General features: G+C 41.7%; 1 protein-coding gene across 1 annotated transcript in view; it reads left to right on the top strand.

Moving 5' to 3' along the window:
* The window catches only part of flna (filamin A, alpha (actin binding protein 280)), an 84346-nt gene that overhangs the window by 40579 nt on the left and 41187 nt on the right, over nt 1-2580 (top strand). Inside the window, 2 exon segments of the mRNA XM_070439600.1 lie at nt 466-592; nt 773-909. Of these exon segments, the coding sequence (XP_070295701.1) occupies nt 466-592; nt 773-909 (264 nt within the window).

The following is a 2580-nucleotide window of genomic DNA, read 5'->3' as shown; positions in this document are numbered from 1 at the left end:
CTGCTGGTGGGGGTGTAGTCTATAAAATCAGAGGTGCTGGGGGGGGGGGGGTGTAGTCTATAAAATCAGAGAGGCTGCTGGTGGGGGTGTAGTCTTATAAATCAGAGGCTGCTGGGGGGGTGTAGTCTATAAAAATCAGAGGCTGCTGGGGGGGGGGGGTGTAGTCTATAAAATCAGAGGCTGCTGGGGGGGGTGTAGTCTATAAAATCAGAGGCTGCTGGGGGGGGTGTAGTCTATAAAAATCAGAGAGGCTGCTGGGGGGGGGTGTAGTCTATAAATCAGAGGCAGCCTCTCTGATTTTATAGACTACACCCCCACCAGCAGCCTCTCTGGTTTTATAGACTACACTACCCAGTATCCACCCTTCTAGAAACTACATAAACCAATTGCTACTCTGTTTCTTTATGACCAAACTGACCCTGTGTGTGTGTGTGTGTGTGTGTCTGTGCGTGTGTGTGTGTGCAGAGGGTCTGGAGGAGCCCTGTAAGAGGAAGGATCTAGGAGACGGCGTGTTTGGTTTTGAGTACTACCCCTCCACCCCCGGAACATACAGTATAACCATCACCTGGGGAGGACAACACATCCCCCGCAGGTACATTTACATTGTTAACCAGAGTGACATATACTTAGTGCATTCAACACAGTCATTACAGGTAGACTCTGGTAAATAACTGTGATCCTCTTTGCAACGTCATTTGTGTCAACAACTATCTATCGTCATGATTAGAGAGCCTGGTGTAACGCTGTCGCATGATGTCACTTCCTCTTGCAGCCCGTTGGAGGTGAAGATTGGTTTGGAGGCGGGGCCACAGAAGGTGCGAGCATGGGGGCCCGGTCTGGAGAGTGGCATTGTGGGTAAATCTGCCGACTTCGTGGTCGAAGCTGTTGGAGAGAATGTGGGAACACTGGGTAAGTACACACACACACAGTTTTGTACGGCTAACTTTGTGGGGACACACAATTCAGTCCCATTCAAAATCCTATTTTCCTTAACCCTACTCTTACCCTAACCCAAAAACCTAACCCTAAATCTAGCTCCTAACGCTAAAATTAAACCTAGCTCCTAGAGGTCGACCGATTTGATACAGATTGTTGGAGGACCAAAAAAAAGCCGATGCCGATATTTATTAAAAATATATATATATTTGTAAAAATGACAATTACAACAATACTGAATTAACTTTTATTTTAACTTAATATAATAAATCTTTATTTTTTATAAATAATGAAACATGCTCAATTTGGTTTAAATAATGCAAAAACAAAGTGTTGGAGAAGAAAATAAAAGTGCAATATGTGCCATGTAAAAAAGCTAACGTTTAAGTTCCTTGCTCAGAACATGAGAACATATGAAAGCTTCAATAAGTTCAATATTCCCAGTTAAGAAGTTTTAGGTTGTAGTTATTATAGGAATTGACGTGTCGACTATTTCTCTCTCTACCATTTTTATTTCATATACCTTTGACTATTGGATCTTCTAATAGGTAGTTTAGTCTTGCCAGACTAATCTCAGGAGTTGATAGGCTTGAAGTCATTAACAGCGCTGTGTATGCCAGCAGCTCTTATTACTGTGTTTCAAGCATTGCTGTTTGAATGAATGCTTACGAGCGTGCTGGTACCTACCACCGCTCAGTCAGACTGCTCTATCAAATCATAGACTTAGTTATAACATAATAACACACAGAAATACGAGCCTTAGGTCAATAATGTGGTCGAATCCGGAAACTATCATCTCGAAAACAAGACGTTTATTCTTTCAGTGAAATACGGAACCCTTCCGTATTTTATCTAACGGGTGGCATCCATCAGTCTAAATATAGCTGTTACATTGCACAACCTTCGACGTTATGTCATAATTCTGGCAAATTAATTCGCAACGAGCCAGGCGGCCCAAACTATTGCATATACCCTGACTCTGCGTGCAATGAATGCAAGAAGTGACACAATTTCCCTAGTTAATATTGCCTGCTAACATGAATTTCTTAACTAAATATGCAGGTTTAAAAATATATATACTTTTGTATTGATTTTAAGAAAGGCATTGATGTTTATGGTTAGGTACATTCTGCAACGATTGTGCTTTTGTTAAATCATCACCCGTTTGGCGAAGTAGGCTGTGATTCMATGATAAATTAACAGGCACCGCATCGATTATATGCAACGCAGGACAAGCTAGATAACTACACATGGTTGATGATATTACTAGGTTAACTAGTGATTATGTTAAGATTGATTTTTTGTTGTTGTAAGTTTAATGCTAGCTAGCAACTTACCTTGGCTCCTTGCTGCACTCGCGTAACAGGTGGTCAGCCTGCCACTCAGTTTCCTCGCGGAATGCAATGTAATTGGCGTCCAAAAATGCCAATTACCGATTGTTATGAAAACTTGAACTTGGCCCTGATTAATCGATCGACCTCTAGCTCCTAACCGTTAACGTAATTCTAACCTTAACCCTAAACCCCCTAGAAATAGGATTTTATCTTGTGGGGACTAACAAAATGTCCCCAGTTGGTCAAATTTTTGTAAGTTTACTATTCTTGTGGGAACTTCTGGTCCCCACTAGAATAGGTAAACCCCCCC

This window comes from Salvelinus sp. IW2-2015, unplaced genomic scaffold (genome assembly GCF_002910315.2).
Source record: "Salvelinus sp. IW2-2015 unplaced genomic scaffold, ASM291031v2 Un_scaffold1796, whole genome shotgun sequence".
NCBI classification, from domain to species: Eukaryota; Metazoa; Chordata; class Actinopteri; order Salmoniformes; family Salmonidae; genus Salvelinus; species Salvelinus sp. IW2-2015.
This window is presented reverse-complemented; position numbering and strand designations above follow the sequence as displayed.